This window comes from Conger conger, chromosome 3 (assembly GCF_963514075.1).
Source record: "Conger conger chromosome 3, fConCon1.1, whole genome shotgun sequence".
Classification (NCBI taxonomy): Eukaryota; Metazoa; Chordata; class Actinopteri; order Anguilliformes; family Congridae; genus Conger; species Conger conger.
In genome coordinates, this window is record NC_083762.1 from 37656717 (window position 1) to 37679750 (window position 23034).

A 23034-nucleotide genomic window follows, 5' to 3' on the forward strand; every position below is an offset into this window, starting at 1 on the left:
ACAAGCATACTAACACGCAAACTAACGAACATAGCCTGCTTCCACATGGTCTTGGCGACCTTCGTTCATCTCGACCCCCTTGCCTTTCCCCCGCCAGCGTGCTCGTCACACACAACGACACTGTGAAGATCTCTGACTTCGGCACCTCCAAAGAGCTCAGCGACAAGAGCACCAAGATGTCCTTCGCTGGGACGGTGGCCTGGATGGCCCCCGAGGTGATCCGGAACGAGCCCGTGTCCGAGAAGGTGGACATCTGGTGAGTGAGCACTACCCGAACAGGGCTTACTGCTGGCCCTTAGCATGGTTTACCGGGTCCCCGTATTCATACGGCAAACCGAGTGCATTTCCGACCTGGGTCAAATATAGTTGTTTTACATTTTAATACTTTTCTGTGCTCGATTGATCTCGCCTGGCTTGCATTTCCTGAGAGTGTTTCATAAGGTCCAGTACAGCAGGCATGCTCAATCAAGTGGAGAAAAGTATGTGAATCCAAAACGATTGCGATTGTGACCCAGGTCTGATTAGTGTGAGACTACCCAAACAGGACTTCCTATTGTCCATTACTGTAACATGGTTTACTAGGTCCTGACACCGAACATCAAACAATGGGTATTTATGACATCTGTTACTGCATGCTTCCCTCTATCACAGTTTACGTTGAGCGCTGAATCCACAGCGTTCAGTGACAAACATAATGAGGAATAGTTATTGGGCCAGTTTCACAGACACAGCTTAAGCATAGTCCTCGACTATATGCAGTCTTAAATGGAGATTTTCCATATGAAGCTCAGTTTAGTCCAGGACTGAGCTTAATAGTACCGGCTCATTGCGTAACCTGGAATGAGTGACTGGCACCCACTGTGTGCCTCCCTGCCGCCCCCTGCAGGTCGTTTGGGGTGGTGCTGTGGGAGCTGCTGACGGGGGAGATCCCCTACAAGGACGTGGACTCCTCGGCCATCATCTGGGGCGTGGGCAGCAACAGCCTCCACCTCCCCGTGCCCTCCACCTGCCCCGACGGCTTCAAGATCCTCATGAAGCAGACGTGGTGAGAGCAGAGTCCCCCTGCAGACGTTCAGAACACAGTCACATTACAGACGTTCAGAACACCGTCACATTACAGACGTTCAGAACACCGTCACATTACAGAAATTCAGAACACAGTCACATTACAGACGTGGTGAGAGCAGAGTCCCCCTGCAGACGTTCAGAACACAGTCACATTACAGACGTTCAGAACACAGTCATATTACAGACGTTCAGAACACAGTCACATTACAGACGTTCAGAACACAGTCATATTACAGACGTTCAGAACACAGTCACATTACAGACGTTCAGAACACAGTCACATTACAGACGTTCAGAACAGTCATATTACAGACGTTCAGAACACAGTCACATTACAGACGTTCAGAACACAGTCACATTACAGACGTTCAGAACACAGTCACATTACAGACGTTCAGAACACAGTCACATTACAGACGTTCAGAACACCGTCACATTACAGACGTTCAGAACACCGTCACATTACAGACATTCAGAACAGTCAGATTACACATGTTCAGAACACAGTCACATTACAGACGTTCAGAACACAGTCACATTACAGACGTTCAGAACACCGTCACATTACAGACGTTCAGAACACCGTCACATTACAGACATTCAGAACACCGTCACATTACAGACGTTCAGAACACCGTCACATTACAGACGTTCAGAACACCGTCACATTACAGACATTCAGAACACCGTCACATTACAGACATTCAGAACACAGTCACATTACAGACATTCAGAACACAGTCACATTACAGATATTCAGAATACAGTCACATTACAGACATGGTAAGCGCTGTGCAAGTCTACCTGTTCAGACATTCAGAACACAGTCACATTACAGCAGGGGTTCCCAAGTTGTGGGTCGGGTCGCCTGAAAATCTTTAAAAAGATCAAATGTAATTTTTGTCTCTTTAAAAGATGTGAATGTAGGCCACTACATGTTTAACATTACAACAACCCGACTATAATAAAGCACTGAGGCAGGAGAGGTTGTGGTATTTTTCCAGTATAGTCCTGGCTAAAGGGTGTTGTTAGGCCCAAGACGTGTGTCAGTGGGGTGTTAGGGTCATGTAGGTTTGTGAACATTAATTTGGGGTTACGTTGGAAAAAGGTTTGGGAACCCCAGCATTACAGACATGGCCTCAGGACGCACGCACACACACACACACACACACACACACACACACATACTGTCACATGCCGCACACCCAGATGGACACAGACACACTTCTGAATGGCAACAGTGTATGAGAGACTAAAGCAGCCTAAAGCAGCTTCATTCACACTCTCTCTGAGTCTCTTCCCAATCTTATCCTGCTCTCTTTCTCCCTCTCTTCCCTTGCTCGCATTCCCTTACTTTCCCTCTCTCCTCCTCCTCTTCTCCTTTGTCTCTCTCTTTCCCTCCCCCTCTCGGCCGTGCAGGCAGGGAAAGCCACGGAACAGGCCGTCGTTCCGGCAGATTCTCCTGCACCTGGATATCGCCTCCTCTGACGTGCTGGGCACCCCTCAGGAGACCTACTTCAAGTCCCAGGTGAGCTCCGAACAGTACAGGCAGCGGAACAGTACAACTTATTATTAGAACTGAGTATAATTCAATATTGATATTTGTAATGTGTGTGTGTGTGTGTGTGTGTGTGTATATCTGTGTGTGCGTGCGTGTGCACCTCTGCTCATGTATATAATGTGAATGTGTGTATGTGTATATGTGTGTATGTGTATGTGTGTGTGTGCGTGCGTGTGTGTGTGTTTGGGTATTCTTCAGGCCGAGTGGAGAGAGGAGGTGAAGAAGCACTTTGAGAAGATAAAGAGTGAAGGGACCTGTATCCATCGGCTGGACGAGGAGCTGATCCGCCGGCGGAGAGATGAACTCCGGTGAGACAGAGACACAGATGTGTGCTCTCGCCTCCTGACCATGTGTGTGTGTGTGTGTGTGTATGTGCGTGTGTGCGTGTGTGCGTGTGCGCGTGCGCGCGTGCGTGCGTGTTTGTGCACTTGTCTGAACAACTCTCTGTTTTTATCCCTCCCCTCCAGACATGCCCTTGACATTCGGGAGCACTATGAGAGGAAGCTGGAGAGAGCCAACAACCTCTACATGGAGCTGAGTGCCATCATGCTGCAGCTGGAGGTCCGGGAGAAGGAGCTCATGAAGTATGTCTACGAACCTCCTGTCCTTAGAACCCACTGTCCTTAGAGCATCCTGTCCTTAGAACCCACTGTCCTTACAGCATCCTGTCCTTAGAACTCACTGCCCTTAGGACCTCGTGCCCTTAGAACATCCTGTCCGTAGAACCCACTGTCGTTAGAACTCACTGCCCTTAGAACCCACTGCCCCTAGAACATCGTATCCTTAGAACCCACTACCGTTAGAACCCACTGTCCTTAGAACATCATGTCCTTAGAACCTACTGCCCTTAGAACATCCTGTCCTTAGAACCCCTGCCTTTAGAATCCCCTGTCCTTAGAATCTCCTGCCCTTTTTTTGTTTTCACAAAGCGAGTCCATAATTTAGCCCTTTATAACTGCAGACAACTACAATCAGATGCTGTTGCGGCTTGTTACAGTTTAACAAACTAACGGCTTCCTTGATGGATGATGACGAGTTTCAACAACTACCGGCGCCTGATTCTTCCCATGTGTAGTCACGGCCTTACTTGGTGTTGAATGCAGCAGTTTATTCTTGTCATGTGAAAGCAGCTTTACTGTTAGATTCTCCTGTCTGCCATTGGAATCCTCCAGTTCTTAGAACCTCCTGCCTAGAACCCTTTAGAACACCATACATCTTGGAGCTGGTCTTTTTCAGGATTTTGAACGTAGCTGTGTTAAACTTGTCTCTTGTTAAACTTGTTTATTTTAGGTGTTTACAGAACACAAACTCCCAGTAACTTGATCATAAATTATGTTTTATTACAGGAACAATCTCCATGATACTGGACTTTGTTATCAATTTATTGTTTCTGGTAGCTCTTGTGCCAAATATCCTGGACCCGCACATTACAGTGAAGCATTAATATCACAATCAATCATGAACTTCAACTTTGAACCAGCACACAGTTCTCAGACCAAATACGAATGTGCCATGCTAATCCACATTTACACCGTCACACGTCAGCAAATATGTGCTGGGGTTTTAACATAGGCCTTAACCATCCATCAATTATGTTTTTAATCTCACATACTACCTACACTACAATCGGATGACGTTGTGAAATATAAACCTCTGAGCCTACCTTATCTGCCTCTTTGAGACCAAGGATATCTTTTGAGAACCCTGTTGATCTTCTAGATTAGTTGTCAGTTAGTTATTTACCATTTTGCTTCCTCTCCCTGCCTTTCGCAATTGTATTATCTCCACTTAAGCTACACTTTCACCACTTAACACAGAGAGCTGACCACAGGAGCCAGAGGGGGAGGGGAATTGAGCTCTGGGGGCAGGGTTAGGGACTTCTGTAAAAACCTACGTCACTGATTTTTGCAAATGTTTTGTCGTCAGATACTAGGAAGCCCTGATTCGTGTGGGCCTTTAAATACATTTTTATTACACACTCCGATGACCTAAAGGAAGCAGAACCTTACCTCCTGGTTCCCTGCAGGAGAGAACAGGCGGTGGAGAAGAAGTACCCCGGCACGTATAAGAGGCACCTGGTCCGCCCCATCGTGAGGCCCAATGCTGTGGAGAAACTGATTAAGAAGAAGGGCAGCATGTCCCACAAACCAGGGGTGCCCACACCCAAGAGGTCAGAGGTCACAATTAACACACAGTACAATTAACACACAGTAGAGTTTGCACACTGCATCACCTCTTCAGTACGACTAACACACTGCCCTTCTCCTATAAAGCACACATAACACACTGCCCTTTTCCTATAAAGTACACAACACACTGCCCTTCTCCTATAAAGTACACATAACACACTGCCCTTCTCCTATAAAGTACACATAACACACTGCCCTTCACCTATAAAGTACACATAACACACTGCCCTTCTCTCCTACAGTTTGAATAACACCCTGCCCTTGTCTATCACAGTACAATTTAACACACTGCTCTTTTCCCTGGAGTATGATTAACACCCTGCCCTTCAACACTACAGTTTAATTAACTCACAGTTTATTCATTTCTTCTCCACTGTTTGATGCCATTAACATTCATTGAGTGAGTACCCTTATCATTTCCCGTGGCAGTGCAGTGTTGAAATCTGTCGCCCAAAGCTGGCCTCTGACATCTCGCCCATTTCCCGTAGGCCTGACTTGCTCCGTTCGGACGTGATCCCCAGTGTGGAGGTCCTCCCCTCCCCCCTGCCCCTGTCTGCCAGCCCCCGGGTCTCCACTCCCCCTGGCAAATCCCGCTACCGCAGCAAGCCCCGGCACCGCCGGGCCAACAGCAAGGGCAGCCACGGCGACTTCCCGGGAGTCCTGAAACCCGGAGCGTCCGCCCCGGAAGAGCAGCTCCCCCTGCAGCAACACTACCACCACCACCACCTCCCGCCACCGGAGGGCGCCCTCCCCCTCCCCCTGCAGGGCCGCGAGGACGCCGTGGCCAACTGCGCCAACAACCTGCGCTACTTCGGCCCGGCAGCCGCCCTGCGCAGCCCTCAGACCGACCACCCGCCCCGCCGCGTCTCCGGCTCCGGCCCCGACCTCATATCCGCCACCGGCCAGGCCGACGCCCGCCAGCACAGCTCCGGCCCCCCGGGCCCCGGCCCGCTCTGCCCCTGCTGCCAGGCGCACCCCTTCCCTGGCTGCCCGCGCTGCCAGGAGACCCCCCCCCCCGGCCCCCAGCCACCCCGAGCTGCCCCACTACTCCCTGCTCAGCACCTGCGAGGAGGCCCCGCCCGTCGCTCCCCGTGCCCCTGAGGGAGGCTCCCGGGAGGACGGGGCGGGGCAGGAGCGGGGGTCCACGCACCGGCTTCCCTGCGCCCTGCGACCTCTCAGGAAGGTGAGGCCGGCTTTTGACGCTAGGTGCTCGCGAACGCGTTGGTGCTCCTCGACTGTGCTGTTGTCCGTGAGGAAATGAACACGCGCAATGCGCGAATCCAGTTTTCAGTTGAGATTATGTTTCTGTTGATTTCAGTGTTTGATGGCTGAGCTCCGTGTACAGAAAATAATGGATGTGGTGTTCAATAGCTCGGCACCATGTATTGATGATAATGGATATAGTGTTCAATGGCTGAGCCCCATGTATTGATGGTAATGGATATAGTGTTCAATGGCTGAGCCCTGTGTATTGATGATAATGGATATAGTGTTCAATGGCTGAGCCCTGTGTATGGATGGTAGTGGTGGATAAGGGTGTTCTTATGCTTGCTCCTGGTATTGTCAGGGTGGTGATGAGTCGTCTGAAGAGGAAGAGGGGGAGGTGGACAGTGAAGTGGAGTTTCCACGGAGACAAAGGTAAGCTAGCCACATCCATTCAGTTAGTTTCCTCGCCAATTTTTTTTGTCTAATTTAGCAAAGAAGTTATAGAAATAAGACTTAAAGTCTCATAATGAGACTAACCCTTTCAGTCCCAAGCCCAATATGAAGTGGCTCCACTGAAATCTCACAGGGTTTCGGCTTTGGTTCAGAAAATTATGAAAGTTCAGTATGGCACTTCGGTAGCTCGGCTTCAGTCTCGGGACTGAAAGGGTTGAAGCGGTCGTTCAGATGAATGTATTTTCGGATGTTCTCCCGCTCCTCGCCCTCAGGCCTCACCGCTGCATGAGCAGCTTCCAGTCCTACTCCACCTTTAGCTCGGAGAACCTGTCGGTGTCGGACGGGGAGGAGGGCAACACCAGCGACCACTCTCACAGCGGGCCCCTGGAGCGTCTGAGCGCCAGCCAGGAGGAGCACCTGGACGAGCTGCTGTCCCACACGCCCGACATCCCCATCGACATCTCCACCCAGTCCGACGGCCTGTCCGACAAAGAGTGCGCCGTGCGCCGCGTCAAGACCCAGATCTCCCTGGGGAAGCTGTGTGCCGACGAACACGCCTACGAGGTCAGCGTCCACGCCTCCTCCTCCTCCTCCTCCTATGGCCTCTTGCATCTAACCCATTACATCACATTAAAGTTATTTAACTGACACTTTCATCCAAAGCTTACAAATGACTGCTTACAGATTAGACAGTGGACAAGGGCCCAACAGCTGCATGGATCTTATCGTGGCTACACCAGGGCTTGGACCGCCAACCTTCCAGGTCCCGGTCTTGTACTTGGCCACTAGGCTAGCAGCTGCCCCTCAGCAGATGATTTTATTTGAAGTGATATACATAAGTGCGTGCCAAAGATCATTAGAACGGCTACAGTACAGGTCGGATAAGGTACGGTTCACATAAAGTATCAGGCTGCCCCTCTAGTAGAGGGTACATGACTGAGACCTGGAAGGTTACAATGGTCCATAGTGTAGCCACGATAAGGTCCATGCAGCAGTTGGGCCCTTGACCAAGGCCCTTAACCCCGCATTGCTCCCCGGGCACTGCACGATGGCTGCCCACTGCTCCTAAGTAACTAAGGGTCAAATGCAGAGGACAAATTACCCCACAGGGTTCAATACAGTATTTTTTCTTAGCACACTTATTGACTCACACCTGACCCCACACCTCCCCTGTCTGCACTTTCCACTCCATTCATACTCTGGATACAGTGCATGATCCCGTGGTGCATAGCTATACGCAACTATGATAACCAAATTACAGGGATAGTTCCGCTTTGCAGCGGAGTTGTATACTTGTGTATACTTGTTTTATTATTGCTTGCGTTATGTGTGCCAAAATGGTTTTATTGCTTTTCTTTGTCCGTCTCATGAGAGTAATCTACAAGGTCCTAGTTCTTATCTTTGTGGTCTTTCCTAGCTGTCGGAACTTGTACTTCCCTCTCGGGTTCTTCAGCTTATGGTTATGCATTTAGTTTTGTTGCTCGGGATAAGAGTGTCTGCCAAAAGCCTATAATGTAATGTAATGCATTTTCTTGTTTTAAATGGCAAACTCATCGTGCTGGCAGGTTGTGAGAAGATATCTAAAACATCCTTCATTGACGACAATCTCTGGGCCAATTGACAACATGAAATCTGCAGTAACATCAAAAAAAACTTCAGAGAGTGAACTTTCTTATTTTATGGAACCTACTTTTATGGTGCCTATGGTTAGAGTCCAACACGGTCTTTAACAAATTGGCTTCCGTCTGAAAGCAGAGCTTGTTTAGTTACTCTAGTGCATGCGGAGGCTCAGAGGCTGCTCGCTGGCTTTCAGCCACAGCGTCTTCATTGTTTATGCGCTCTGGGAGTGGACTGACCCGGGATGGCAGGTGTAAACGTCACGCTGATTGAAAGGTACCCGTAACTGTAAGCCCTGGAGGACTGTGATGAAGAGCTATTAAACTGCACTGGAGAGCAGGTCCTCCCTGCACTCACAGTCCTCTGGGTGTAGAGTCACACAGAGAGTTACTGGGTGTATACCTGATACAAAGGCTAACTCGGCCAAAGATCAACCAGAGCCGAATACACCAACAACGCTAACGTGCGTATATTCATTGCGGCTTCAAACTGTTCGTTTAGCGATGCTCTGTGCCAATGGACGGTGCAAGTTCAGATTCTGGCGGTTGTGAGAACCTCTGGAAACAAGGCAGTTAAAATCTTTCTGCAGATTAAAAAGGATAACTTTTTTAGCAGTTGCGCTTTAGTTTATTTAGCGCTGCAATAAAACAGAAGATGGTGTGTTCATCCATACAATCAGACGAGGAGACAGGAAAGAGAGTATGGCTGTGTCCAAGTCAGCCTCATAACGGTGTCCTCGAAGTATGTACCATCTACTAAGCATTCTGTTATGTATGTGTTACTTATGTGAACTGTTTAGTGTGTCATTTTTAGTACATGATGGGCAGTATTAGAAAAATATCCTCCACTATTTTCCAACAGTACAGTTGAAGTGTAAGACATTCTGCCCTTCCACGGCCATGATCATCTGCCACTGTTGTCGTTGAAGGAATACATTAGCGAAGCTGTGTGTCATATTTATATAGGACCAAAATGGTTGTTTATCTCTGAAAAGTATGCTCTGCGAAACCCCAGAAATAAGTATATCATAGATGAGCTGTACACAGGGAGATATCAAAAGTCCGGACACTTTATTTACAAACAGAAGCGGGAAAGGGAGGGAGAGCAAACTGAAAATAAACCAAAAAGTCTTCTCCCTTCACCCTCAAGGGATCTGGATCAAAATAACAAGCTAAAACAATAAAGGCAAAATAAACCAAACCAAACTGTAGCTTTTCAGCTCTGCGTTTTGTTTCATTTGGTTCATACAAAGTGTACTTCTAAAGTTTGTTTCTGCTGCAATTGTACAACCCAGCTTGAGTCTCGCCTGTATTTGCACACCGGGTGAATGTCTCTCTGTATCCCGTGTTCCCTCAGAACCCGCTGCACTTCGGACAGACGGACTGCGATTCCTCTGAGGCTGAGTGCTCAGACGCCACCGTGAGAAACAAGCCTGCCACCTGGTGATCTCCACCCTCTCTGCCCCCAAGATGACCTCAATCCCTACACCCTCTACACCGGCAATAATACATCACGCCACACGCAAACCGCCTTCTAACAGCACCCCCCCCCCCTCCCCGTCAGTGCCGGCCCCCGGCAGGACCACCTCTCAGCAAGGAAGACAGGGATCCCAATTTGGCCAGTTTTAATGTAGCTAGTTCAACATTCATCATTTATTTTGAAGTTTAACTGTAAAGATGAACAAAAAACACAAACGTTATAATGAGTAGCTAGGAGTATATTTGCGTAGAGTACTGTATGACGATCCTGTGCAGCTGGGATAGAGGCTGGTTTCCGGGTGTGGTTGCGCCGGCATCATGGGTATGGTGTGTCTCAGAACCTGTTCCTCTAGGCGTTGCCATTTACCTGAGACTCCACCCCTGTAGGGGCAGCTAATCTCAGTCGACCAGTTACAGTGCATTCTACAGGACCAGAGTGGGTACGTTTAACTGTAGCATTGCCCCAGAGCTTCCCAGGAGCAAGCACTGTCCCACTCTCTCAACTGCCCGAGAGCAAACGCCTGGCTGTTTTCCTTCTGAGTTTACAGAAGCAAGCCCCTCTCACCACCTCCAGGTGAACGGAGAAGGTGGATAAGCCTGAACACCAGCATGAACAGCACCCCCCACCCCCCAGAACTCCTCCATGAATCATTCCAGAACCTTCCTAATGTTCCACTTAGCATGTCTGCTCAGCCTCTAATGCAAGACTGTCACGAGCATGAGTCATGTTGCCAGGGAAACAAGACTCAGACCCTGTTTATATAGACGGCAAAATTCAACCAGCTTAACCCAGCTTCTCCTTTTCCAGTCCGAGACCATCGCCCTGCTTTGCGTTATTTCCTTTCCGTTATTGAATATATTTTTTCCCGATTCGTTTTGGGAAGTGTTGAACAACAACCCAACCAGTGTTGAATTGTCTTTCGCCAGTGGACTCTCAGAAGATATGTGGGAAAAACCTGGGCTGGAACAGAAGCGGGAACGTCACCGAGTGAGTTCCTGTGGATTCCAGAGGCAGGGACCTAAACGCTCTCTGCGCTTGGACTCTCAGAGTTACTTGATGTTTAAATTGGTGTGATATATTTCCTTTCAGCATGCAGTATCCCTTTAAATGTTCGCTCAGGTCCGCAAGCCCCCCTTTTGACTGGCTCTTTTGTCGTTTCTTTGATAGCTGGATGTTGCACAACACTGTTCTGTCATGTGGAAGCACAGCTTAAAGAGTGAGGGACAGATCTAAGGGGGGGGCGGGGGGCGGGGAGCAGCGACAGGCACCAGACCCCACCCCCTCCCCATGATTGGTTCATGAAAGAAACGGAGCAATAATGCAGAAATAATAACTCAGGAGACCTAGGTTCATCCAGCAGGCTGGACGGACATATCGATGATACACCGAGGAACCGCGGTTAGCGATGAACAGCTCTTTTTAAAATATAAATATATATTTTTAAAATGTTAATTTACGATGAACGCCGCCGCCAAATGGTCGCTTTTCACGTTGGATGCTCAGGTATTGAATAACAGTCGAGTGAAAATGCCACGCAGTATTTTTGCTATGTGTGTCCACTAGGTGGAGATGGGTACCCAGGATTCAGTTGCAATACGTCTTTCCCCCCCCCCCCCCAATTCCAGTCCAGTGCTCAACGCCTAATGTTTACTCATCTGTATTTCTGTTGCTCATCAAATAGTCTCACGATGGCCGTATTTTTCTGTGTTCTCTGCTTATTTAAAAAAAGGGATACTGCATCTGTTTTTATTTGTATCATTGTATTGATTTATCAGTGTATTTGGTTTGTACACAGGTTGATGGCCAGTCAGAATAAGATGAAATTATCATGCATTCCTACTTTCGGGCTAAATGAAGGGTTTAGTAATTGTGGCATCGCTGAGCTCAGCTGTTGTTGTGACAGCTACTGGGTAGAAAGGGTTGAGCTTGCCACATTACCGATGAAGTTGGATCCTCAGTGTTGTTTTTGTATTGGTCACAAAGCACTAATATTGTGTGCTGCAGATATGTTATCTTTAAAGAACGTCCATTCCCGTGATGTCTGTGAACTCCCTGTCATTAATGTGTCTAGCACCTGAGACATACCTGACCAGTATCATGTGACTTGGGTTGCAAGCCATGTCCCACCCTTCACCGATCAGGAGATTTGGGTGTTGTGGACTTTGAGTAGCATGTTGTTCTGTAAGCAGGATTTTGCTATGGTGTGCTACTGTCCGCTGATACTGACCAGGGAGACCAGACCTCCTTCCTTCCTGAGGTGTTCTGTGTCCCCACCTCCCCATGCATTCTTCTGTCCAAATGGTATTAAGAAGCTAATGTGTTCAAATGTTATTGGGAAATGGGTGAAGGTCTTTAAGATTGAAGGACGATGTCTTATCTGTAGAAATGCTGGGACCGATCTTGTAAATTCTGATTAATTTAACGTATTAATTTAACGTTTTAACCTTTGTTTTGTAGCTGGCCTACATTGATTATTGAATTAATTTATGGTGGGAAAAACCTGTTATATCTGTATTGCAGAAAAATAGTCTTACCTGGCTCTGTTCTTCTCGTATCAGGCAAAGGTCACCTAATGGATGTTGGGAGTAAAACCACATCAAGGTTATAATGAATGAAGGAGTTTTTTTCTGACCAGAAGTACACAGAGCAACTTGAGCCAGTCGCTTAGAAGGACAGCGTGTTCTGAGAACCTTTTTTGTCTCACGTCCCAAACAGACTCGTCTGTGAGAACCGGTCATTACCTTTCCTCACAAAAGAAGCTGCTCTGTTTTTGAAAAATAATGGGCTCTCTCGGCTTACAATACCTCGCCATGTTTCGACCGGAGTCCCTGCTGAAGTCCGGGGCTGTAAAATGGCCGTGGCATTCTAACAGCACCCCCCTGGCAGGTGCCTGCGACTGCTATTTCTGTCGCTGTGCCCTCAAGTAACCAGGACCCTGAGTCACCTAACGTCCTATTAGATCAAACTGGGGAAAAGCTTAGCCGCGAGGCTCCGCCTTGGTTTGCAGAACATTGAAGCTAGCCATCTTGAGAGGCTGCGTATTTCTCTCAATAAAACTAGTATTGTCATCCAAAGCAGAGACTCAAATTCAACCCTTCAGCAAAATGCTTGAGCATCACAGCAACACAGGAACAAAATGAACACTGTACTGTCATTTCTGACCTCTGATGTCATTAAGCTGATTGTGAATCTCCACTCCTCTGTCTGTCTCTCTCTCTCTCTGTCTCTCTCTCTCTCTCTCTCTCTTTCTCTATCTCTCTAACTCCAATTAGCTTAGTTACAAATGCCAACAGCGACTTTTACTCCATTGTACGTATTGGGATGTTTGAGACGTGGCAGATTTCACATGGAGGGAGCTGTCCTAGCCCTTAGCCTCTGTCTCTCTGTCAGTCACCCATGCTCTGTCTTCTTGAATGGCTTCCTTATCACCCAGTCCTGGTCCTTTCCTGTATTAGCCAGTGTACAGTGCAGTGGGAACTAAGGAGGAATAAAATTAAAGCAAACAACTGCATGGAATAAAAGCTGATGTACTGTACCAAATGAACATCTCTCACTTTCTTCTTAGTTTGGGTTTTCCCGTTCCGTTTTCTAGTTGGGAATATTATTGCACACATTGTATGGAAAAGGGTAATGTCTTATACATTGTGTGAAAAAAAGGCAAACGTCTTTCCTTACAGTTAAAGTAAATTCACAATAAATATCCAAATGTGCACAATGAAAATCAGCAGTTAACACGCATCTAATGGGTGAACTATGCAATGTGTGTTATGACATATTTGTTACAGTTGAGGGGCGATATGTCAGCATACTGTATCTGTCTAAACAGAATGTGTCCATTGAGTAGAGCTCACCACTCAGGAGCAGATTGAGGCTGAATGGTGAGGACAAGGGGTCACTTCCTGGGTCACGCCGCAGGGAGCTGTGTGACCCACTTCCAAGCCTGTGTACACAGACAGTTAAAGGCTGCACTTCCATCATGGATAATAATCTAAACGCAACAACATTCCCTACACTAAGCACATCCAGAGAAGGCAACAAAGAAGATTTTTACATCCTGATCCTGTTTTAGATTCTTTAATCTTTAATACCAGTGATCTAACAACAACTTTTCTTGAGGCTCCTTGGCATTTTCGAAATTATACATTTCACTTTTGTCTGACTCATACTTTGTGCTCTTTTCTTTTTTAATCTCAAGGCCACCACAGGACAATGGTACAATTGACTCACCTTTTTTATATTATTATTGGCACAGTGTTCACATTTATTTCAGATTCAAACTGCTTGTCCTTACTGAACCATTCTTTATTTCATTGAGTTGTTTCGTTCATTTTTATGTTCTGAAAAGGCGGCAAGTACTAATGTAGTAGATCTATTATACCTTTTGACAAGAAAAACCAACACATGAAGCTGCTAGTCCAAGATGTCCAGGTACAGTCTGACTGTGAGTTCCATATTTCTATAGTGTTATACTGTAAAACAACAAAAAATGATTGCATATTCCTATGTCACAGCGTATTGAATGTTTAGCACTGTATTGTGTTTTTCTTCTCTCTTTATCTCGAACTGGAGGCTTTTGTGACATTACATTACATTACATACATGTGACTTAACATAAAATCATTTTGTGGATGAAGCTGGTTCAACATGGTGAGAAGGGGTCAGAACATCACAGAGCAAAGGGCAACAGTCTCATGCCTGGACAGCAAGGGGGTAATCTTGAATTTCTGTGCTACCATTTTGGATGAGGGTGTTCTGGGTTGCCGGCAAGCTACTGATTCCTTACACCCCCTCCCATCATATTCTTGGATGAGTTCAATGAGAAATTGAGCCAGGCTGGTGAAAACCTCTTTGTATGAGTGCAAGCGTTCACCACTCTACTGGTGCAACCATGATTTTCAGAACACCAGCAGTTTAGATGACTATTCCATCCACCGTATTTCCCTAATTTCTTTCTGTTTAAAGGTGAAATGTTTACGATCAGTAATGTGACCAACAAGTTGCCCTTAATCAAACTAAAGACAAAGCATGCAATGACATCACTGCAGAGTAGTGTCAGGCCAGGATAAGGTATGTGAGATGATCCTTTCCTTGGTGCATTGTGCAAGGGGCCCTTTGATGTCATCCATCCATCATCTAACCCACTTATTCCTGGTCAGGTGCTGGAGCCTATCCCAGAATGCATTGGGTGAGAGGCAGGAATGCACCCCGGACAGGTTGCCATCACAGGGCACACACATCATTCACTCACACAATGGTGTATGTGCCCTCTCTCTCCAATTAGCCTAACATGCATGTCGTTGGAATGGCAACACAGGGATAACATACAAACTCCACCCAGCTCCCGGCCAGGACTCAAACCATGGAACTTCTTGCTGTGAGGCAACGGTGCTACCCTCTACCAGAATGTCACCGTATTTGATGTTATGTTCATGAAAATGTGTGGTCAAACAAAAGATCAAGAAAAAGAAGAAAAAAGTATATGGAATTCACAGTAATTTATATACCTGTAATAATGTTCATCATCTACCTCTGTACAAAGGGATTGGACAATTCATTTTGATACAAGGTACTATAGTGCCTTCCAGAATTGTTGGCACCCTCAGTTAAGATAGGCAATATAACCTTTTTTGCTTATCTGCTTAATATTGCACTCAAAATATGAAATGTAACCATCAATTAAGATAGGGTTCAAAGAAGAAAAGTTATTAATACATTTTTCAAATAGAAGTATTATTTTCATAAATTTGTCACACTTATTGTCGCTTGTATTCACTGGCTGTAAGAGTATGAATAAAACTGAACCCAGAATTTGAATTATTTGTGCCTAATGGACTTAAGGATAATTTAAGGTGTTGAATTTTGTGTTCACAGGTTTAAACTGTGCCAATAGTTTCAAAATGTATTCAAGCAATAGAAAAAACTCACTGAACATTTCTTTGATTAACTTACTCCTTTCGATTGATTATCAAATTCAAACTTATTTGAAAAAATCGCCTGTCACACATATAGTTTCTGCCTGTAAATATATAGAATACAGTAAGACATTTAGGCCTAGGCCTGTTATAAACCTCCATACATCCATCCATTATCTTAACCTGCTTATCCTGAACAGGGTCGCCGGAGGACTGGAGCCTATCCCAACATACATTGGGCAAAAGGCAGGAATACACTGTAGGGGTCCTCGCACGGGACTCCAAATTATGTAGGGTCCTCGCACGGGCCGCCAAATAACGCAGGGATTTTACTCTCTACGAAACCGGGGCGCCAGTTAAACGTTGTGTAGCAGTACAACTGCAAAAAGTAATCAGTCTCATAAAATTACTATTATCAGAAATATCTAACCACAAATTTAGTATTTTAATCAATAATTAAAGTAACCAATATTAATGATTAAACCTACCGATAACCTGAAGGTTGGAAGTTCTTCGAAAGACTGCTTTAACTCGGCTCTCATGTCTATGCGATTCCAAAACGGACACCGGGGTTTAATAAAATATATTTATTAAACAAACATACAAACACATAACAGATAAACTAACGGGAAGTTAGTAAGGACATTTAGTTTGGTATGTGTGTGTGCGTGTGTGTGGCGCGCGCAAGCGCGCGTGTCGCTAGAGTTCTGGGTGTGGTAATGAGTTAGAGTTAGCTGTGAGAAGGGACTACTTGCGTAGTTTTACTCTATATATGCGCAAAAGACGGCGAATCAATTCACGTACATATATATGTAGCTAACCAAACACATTACAATGGTTGGATGGTAAATATTGAAACACAGATTCACAAAAACAGTTAAGACTAAACTAAACACTGGCTATGCCTGAATGTTTGTTTTCTTACTGAGTCCATACGCATTGCTGGATCCAAAAGACATGCTGTCCTTGTAGAAGCGGCGATGGTGCTGTGAATGGTGTCCGAGCGCGTTGTCGTCTGATCCGCTGGTCCTTTTCCAGGTGTAAAAGTTCGTTGCTGTTTCGTTGTTGGGCTTTATTGGGGTAAACTGATGTAGCGTTCCGCGTACAACAATTTCCACTCACTATAGGCCACGTAGTTACCGCGAGGTAACTGGGTGTGTCCGTAGGCCTGGTAGTGCGCTGTGCAGCATTCAGCCTCTGTCCGAGTCTCGGAGCAGATGAGCTGAAGCGACTGGCCAAAAGGGGTGCGTCGAAGAGAAGAAGCAGAAGAACAGAAGAAGCAGAAGAGCCAGAACCCAAGAATGTGTCTTGCTCTTATACGGGACCGTTTATTGCTCCCGCCATTACGGGATTGGCTGAACCAAGTTAGACGTCATTCGTGGTGGACGTCGCAGAATTCTCCTGTGGGAATGTGGAAGTTGTAGTCCCTACATCCCCCCTGTGGTCTCAGGATGCGGCTGAAGCCAGTGTTCCTCGAGAGCACAAAAGTCAGTTCACAGTCCACAGGTCAAGTACATTGGGTCGGTAACACAGTTCACAATTGACTGACAAACATCCAGGCATTTATCAACAATTAACTAAACTGGTCTAAAACACATGATACAAACAATGTGAAACACTAAGGTCGAACAGTGAATACATTGTCACAAAACATGAGAAACCTTGGTGAAAGGGTTAGTCGTTTTGTTAGTTCAGGTGTTTTGTTAGTTATTGGATGGTGTCCAGAAGGTGGAGCACCAACAGGAATGACCCAGCCATGAAAATGTTCAGATGATGTAGGGGTCTAGGATGGAGAGGCTGTAGCCTTTTTGGAAGTCTTGTTCAGACTGACCAATTGTTCTAGTCCCTACAGTCAGGTTGCTGATGAGGGTTGTCATCTGAAATATGTGGGGGCATTTTCAAATTAGGGCAGCTTTCTGTATCCAAGCTTAACCTTATGGCTGTGTCATCAGGAAGGAAATAGAGAGGTGGTCTCATTTCTAAATGATGTGGTAAGCTCACAAGTGGTCTTGTCTTGCTTGGGGAAGAGGTGGAGTAAGACACACTGGGGTGTGGCAATATACTTGTAAAGATTACACTGTAGTTTCTACATGCAATACTTTACGATGGTTCAGTAGGTGTAGAAAGAAGCAATGAACGTTTACGAGTTATAACAAGTGTCGGATTTAACTCTACAGTACCTACTTACGATCTGCGTTTGCTGCTGCTACATGCAAATCTAAGTGGCTGCTATAAACTACCAGTTTATTTTGCCACCCCCCTTTGGTAGGAAAGGTGTGCAAAAGAAAGTGGTCAAAGCTTCAGCTGGGAGTCTGCCTGTGAAGAGACCACGGCTATAGATCAGTCTTATTCAACGTCTTTTGATGGAGGTTGAACGAGACCAGATAGCTCTTTGGAGTGGTTACTCAAGGCATACACACTACTGAACAAAGGTTAGAGGCTTTAGTTGTCCTCAGAGGAACTGAAGAAGCTCTCTTCAGACAAGGTATCTTCCCTATCAGAGTCATGCTGGTGACTCTGAGGCTTGGGCCTACCGGGTCGGTCTTCTCTCCAATTCCGGCTGGAATCAGAGTGTGAGAAGCGACCACGGTGGCTCTTAACCGGGAACTTACTCACATGCCGTTGTTTTGAGCCATTAGATTTTAATGGGGCAACTTGGGAAGTGCCGGCAGGCTTGGTTGGAACAACGTGCTTAGCTGTTTCCAATACCTCGTTCCTGGGCACAATCCTTAAAGTGTCCCAGACCATTTGGGCTTCATTTCTTAATTCAAGGGCTGAGTGTTGGCCCCTTGAAAACAGTGAAACATGAGTTCGGACACAGGGGTGCAGGTTGTGCACAAAAAGGGATTTGAAGGCTTGATCTTCATCTAAGCCTGGTCCGTTTCTGCCCTGGAAAAAAGCATGTTTAAGACGTTGGTAAAAGTCTTTTGGTCTTTCTGTACGGCTGTGTTTAACCTCCACAGATTTGATCATGGCTGTGGCCTGATCAAACCGTGGCAGGTACTCAGCTACCAACGCTTCACAAACCTTGGGATAGCTGGAACGAACCTGTGGTGGAAGTTGTTCCATAAATGTATGGATCTCTCTGGTTGAGGTTTTCCATACAAGTCGTACCTTTTCTCGATCGGTTGCCCTGGGCAGATCCGAGAGACAGTAGTCAACTTCCCTCAAGTAACTCTGAATGTTAAATTCGGAGTCCTTCGGGTCAAATGTGTGGACATACTTCGCCATGGCCTCTAGCTCCTCAAAGCGAAGACCATGTGAAGTTGCACTAGTCTGCCTGTTTGGAGAAGGAGAGACTGAAATCACATTTGAATGTGAATGCGTTTCATGCAGAGCTCGACGTCCTCGGTTTGGTTTAGGGGGTGGAGCTACAAAACTGTCATTCTCACAATGGTTGGCAGAAGATGAATTGTCGCTGTCAGTGTACTGTACAGAGCTGTCACCTATCCTCTCAGTTATAAAGGGAAAGCTAGCGGGATTAGCGTTGCTTTTTGTGTGCCCAATTAATAACGTTAGATCTCCTCTACCGTGTCCACGGGAGGGTTCCCTGACCTCCTCATTAGAGGGGTGGGCATGGAAGGTGCAGTCCTGTACTTGCCTGACTGTTTCTCCCTTGCGGAGATGGACCACCGTTGGGACGGAGTCCCCCCTTTCCCTCTCCAGGGAAGAGGTGGGCAAACCATTGCATGGGTGGTCAACAGCACTGCAATCTGAGGAGACTGACGAGTCTCCATCAGAGCAAGCTGTGGAACCGGGATCTGACAAACCCGAATCAATTTGTGACCCCCCTTCCCCTGCCTTGTGGTGTAAGGAGGAAGCAGGAGAAGTTGGAGTTGGGCAAGCCTGAGAAAGCAGGCTTACAGAAGAGAGTGGATGTGGTAGCTTGTGGCATCCACTCTTCAACTGAAATAATTCCTCTCTGTAGGAACAAAGATCTGATTCGGCTGAATGCAGATCACGCAAGTATTGTACTGCTTTCTTGCCAACAGTTTGAAGCTCAAGTAAAACACTGGTGTGTTGTCCTCTGAGGTATGCCATCTCTGAGTCTAAGTTTTTGTTGCTCTGAAGAGCAAGACTAATCTGTCTGGCAAAATTCAAGACCAGACAACTTAGAATTGGGTCTTTTGAATGGTTGGGGGAGTGACCTTTCTCGTTGATTAATGAGAACATTTCTTTCCTACAATCAGTGAGGTTCATCTGATTCAGGAAAGCTATGTAGCCAGGTGCTAAACCTTGGGCTAAAAAGGAAAGGTACTCATCAATAGATATAGGTTCCATATCTCAAGCCAAATAAAGCTAAAAGCTAAAATCAGTAACTTAAGAGGGTACTCTTGAAGTTAACAATTTGACAAGGGCCCTGAGCTCCTAACAGTTGGCAATGAATTGTTTCCCAATATCACAATCCAACATACAAGTTGTGATGAAGGATAAAGAATTTAAAACGCTCTTTGAATATTCTCTATAACTATAGTACAAGGTAGCTATAGCATCACACAGGGACTCGAGTTGCACTAGCGGTACTGCAATGCAACAACAGCAAAATGAACAAACATATGGCGGATATTCAGACCGTAAAATAGGAACTGTGATGCTGATCACATTAATCCTAAATACCAGAATGTGATTGGTTGAAATTACAATTAAATTTGGATTTAAATGTAAAATTCAATTAATTATTAAAATTACTTTGACCAAGTAATTATAATTAATAATACAGTGCGGCTAATAATACTATTATTGATAATACGTATTATACCGGAAGGTAAATGCCAATCAACAAACTACCGTGTAAGATTACGAATGTAATGCCACAATGTTACACGAGGGGGCAGTATATTGAGAAAGCAGCTCATGCAGGCTTTCAAAAATGGTACAAGGGTGACATCTAGCGGTATTTTCAAAAGATTGCACTGGTGGCAATTTAGCTGAGAAAGAATGCCGAGAATTCGTTCTGGAGGCACGTGACATGAGCCAAAGCTCGTCTTTCTCACGCAGAGCTCCAAATTAGGATGGGGAATTCGTTATGAAGTCACAAGACATGAAATTTGAGCCAAAGCTAGTCTTCCTCACATGGGGCACCAAAATATGTAGGGGTCCTCGCACGGGACTCCAAATTATGTAGGGTCCTCGCACGGGCCGCCAAATAACGCAGGGATTTTACTCTCTACGAAACCGGGGCGCCAGTTAAACGTTGTGTAGCAGTACAACTGCAAAAAGTAATCAGTCTCATAAAATTACTATTATCAGAAATATCTAACCACAAATTTAGTATTTTAATTAATAATTAAAGTAACCAATATTAATGATTAAACCTACCGATAACCTGAAGGTTGGAAGTTCTTCGAAAGACTGCTTTAACTCGGCTCTCATGTCTATGCGATTCCAAAACGGACACCGGGGTTTAATAAAATATATTTATTAAACAAACATACAAACACATAACAGATAAACTAACGGGAAGTTAGTAAGGAAATTTAGTTTGGTATGTGTGTGTGCGTGTGTGTGGCGCGCGCAAGCGCGCGTGTCGCTAGAGTTCTGGGTGTGGTAATGAGTTAGAGTTAGCTGTGAGAAGGGACTACTTGCGTAGTTTTACTCTATATATGCGCAAAAGACGGCGAATCAATTCACGTACATGTATATGTAGCTAACCATACACATTACAATGGTTGGATGGTAAATATTGAAACACAGATTCACAAAAACAGTTAAGACTAAACTAAACACTGGCTATGCCTGAATGTTTGTTTTCTTACTGAGTCCATACGCATTGCTGGATCCAAAAGACATGCTGTCCTTGTAGAAGCGGCGATGGTGCTGTGAATGGTGTCCGAGCGCGTTGTCGTCTGATCCGCTGGTCCTTTTCCAGGTGTAAAAGTTCGTTGCTGTTTCGTTGTTGGGCTTTATTGGGGTAAACTGATGTAGCGTTCCGCGTACAACAATTTCCACTCACTATAGGCCACGTAGTTACCGCGAGGTAACTGGGTGTGTCCGTAGGCCTGGTAGTGCGCTGTGCAGCATTCAGCCTCTGTCCGAGTCTCGGAGCAGATGAGCTGAAGCGACTGGCCAAAAGGGGTGCGTCGAAGAGAAGAAGCAGAAGAACAGAAGAAGCAGAAGAGCCAGAACCCAAGAATGTGTCTTGCTCTTATACGGGACCGTTTATTGCTCCCGCCATTACGGGATTGGCTGAACCAAGTTAGACGTCATTCGTGGTGGACGTCGCAGAATTCTCCTGTGGGAATGTGGAAGTTGTAGTCCCTACAACACCCTGGACAGGTCGCCAGTCCATTGCAGGGCACACACACCATTCACTCACACCTATGGGCAATTTAGACTCTCCAATCAGCCTAACCTGCATGTCTTTGGACTGTGGGAGGAAACCGGAGTACCCGGAGGAAACCCACACAGACACAGGGAGAACATGCAAACTCCACACAGAGCGGCCCCGGCCGACGGGGATTCAAACCCAGGACCTCCTTGCTGTGAGGCAGCAGTGCTACCCACTGCACCATCCATGCCGCCCTTGTTATAAACCTCTGTATTAATATTCTAATATTAAAAACATTTATTGTATGATTTCAAGTCTTTTGAATAAGCTTGATCAGCTAATGCTGACCCACTTTGTGAAATTATTACCATGCTCTGTTCCACAATTAGGGTGAATTCAGGTAATAAGTTTTTCTCCTTAGCTAATAATTGTCATTCAGCATTTTCACCTCAAAGACCTTGTATATAAACTAAGTGATCATGATCACATAGTATTTATAATGTGACCTCATTGAAGTTGAGCGTGGTGTTCTGCTAACCAAACTCACCCAGGAGAATTGCCTGTAGTGCCTGTAGTAGTCTAGCTAGAAAAGCTTCTTTCACATCCCCCCTAAGTCTCCTTTTACTCAGCTCCTCCTTTTACTGAGATTAAGCACCTTGAGTCTTTCCTCATAACTTTTATCTTTTATGCATGGAATCAATCTGGTTGCCCTTCTCTGAATCTTTTCCAGTGCCTCTAAATCTTTCTTATAGTGCGGCCCCCAGAACTGCACGCAGTAATCAAAGTATTTTCTACAGAGAGAGTGTGTGTGCATATGTGTGTGTGTGTGTTTTCTTAATAGAAATTATCCCACTGCAAGGATTGGGACAGTTTAAGAATAATTTGCTTTTTTTAATGATTTTCCGAGTATAGGACTACTGGCCATACTGGCTATAGGCCTTATCATACAAAATATCCCATATGAAATGGTAAAGGAACAGTGGAAACAATTTGGAAATAATGATCAGTAAATTAAATGAAATATCTTTGTGTCTGTGCGTTCATGCTGTATCCCAAATGATCTAATGTGGTGTCCCAAATTTCCAAAAGTGAAGAAAAAAGCAGATTTTGGCAGACAAGAGTTAGCTATACATTCATGTTATAATATCACAATTTGCCCTATATGTATGAATATCTAAGATTTTAGGATTGTAAAAACATGCAGTGTTGTGGGTATCTTATTAAAACTGGTGGTGAGAGCAAACTGAATTTACAAAAACATTAATTCCTATCTACAGTAGA

General features: G+C 45.6%; 1 protein-coding gene across 1 annotated transcript in view; it reads left to right on the plus strand.

Annotated features, from left to right (window-relative positions):
• LOC133124910 (mitogen-activated protein kinase kinase kinase 13-like) overlaps window positions 1–13113 on the plus strand; it is a 31839-nt gene extending 18726 nt beyond the window's left edge. Inside the window, 11 exon segments of the mRNA XM_061236474.1 lie at window positions 98–256; window positions 887–1045; window positions 2488–2596; window positions 2828–2937; window positions 3097–3213; window positions 4656–4799; window positions 5307–5826; window positions 5828–6001; window positions 6386–6456; window positions 6750–7041; window positions 9451–13113. Coding sequence (XP_061092458.1) covers window positions 98–256; window positions 887–1045; window positions 2488–2596; window positions 2828–2937; window positions 3097–3213; window positions 4656–4799; window positions 5307–5826; window positions 5828–6001; window positions 6386–6456; window positions 6750–7041; window positions 9451–9540 — 1945 coding nt within the window. The 3' untranslated portion in view covers window positions 9541–13113.
• Window positions 13114–23034: the final 9921 nt, after the last annotated feature.